The sequence below is a fragment of the Chaetura pelagica genome, unplaced genomic scaffold, assembly GCF_000747805.2.
Source record: "Chaetura pelagica isolate M959 unplaced genomic scaffold, ChaPel_1.0 C11106931, whole genome shotgun sequence".
Lineage (NCBI taxonomy): Eukaryota > Metazoa > Chordata > Aves > Apodiformes > Apodidae > Chaetura > Chaetura pelagica.
The window spans coordinates 1-729 of NW_009964267.1; the positions used below are offsets into that span (position 1 = coordinate 1).

Here is a 729-nt window from a genome sequence, read left to right on the forward strand (position 1 = left end):
CCAATGCCCCCAGGGTGTCCCCCAATGTCCCCCAGTGCTCCCAGTGCCCCTCACTTCTGGCAGGGATGATCCTCCGTGCGGGGCAGGGTGGGGTCCTGGGACACGTCAGCAATGATCTGGGTCAGTTCACTGCCAATTAGTTAATTAGCCCTCATTAATGACCCCAAGGTCATTAACAGCCCCAGCACCCACCCTTCATTATTAGCCCTATTAATTACCCCATTAATTACTGCTCTACCTTTATTGCCTCTATTTGTCACTTTCTCATTAACCCCCCCTTATGCATTCTATTAATTATTAATTAATACCTTACCAAGTATTTCCTTATTAACTGCTATTAACAACCTCATTAATTACCCTCCCCTTAATGTCTTCATTCCTCTCTCCCCCTAATTACTCTTACTAATCACTTTCATTCCCTCATTCCTCCTCTGCTCATTATTGCCATTAATTACTCTCTTATTAATTGCCCCACCACTTCTTCTTAATAGTTTTCCCCTTATTAATTGGTCTTTAATTACACACCCACCTAATAGGGAAGACAAGGGGGGACCCAGACGTCTGGGGGTGGGGGGTGGTTTAATTAATGAGCTCATTAAGCTAATGAACTTACTCCACTTCATGGGTGATCTTGTTGACATAAATGCAGCTGTTATCAGCCTCTTGCTGGTAATCACAGTTCCTGCACTAGAAGAAGAGGGACTGGTCCCAGTTCCAAACTGGGAGACA

At 44.7% G+C, this 729-nt stretch overlaps 1 protein-coding gene across 1 annotated transcript; it reads right to left on the reverse strand.

Moving 5' to 3' along the window:
- Positions 1-50: 50 nt before the first annotated feature.
- POLR2I (polymerase (RNA) II (DNA directed) polypeptide I, 14.5kDa) lies at positions 51-717 on the reverse strand (the record flags this gene model as incomplete). The annotated part of the gene is given in 2 exon segments (XM_010005699.1): positions 51-129; positions 614-717. Coding segments are annotated over 2 exon segments (183 nt in total), but the record flags the coding sequence as incomplete, so codon positions are not given.
- Positions 718-729: the final 12 nt, after the last annotated feature.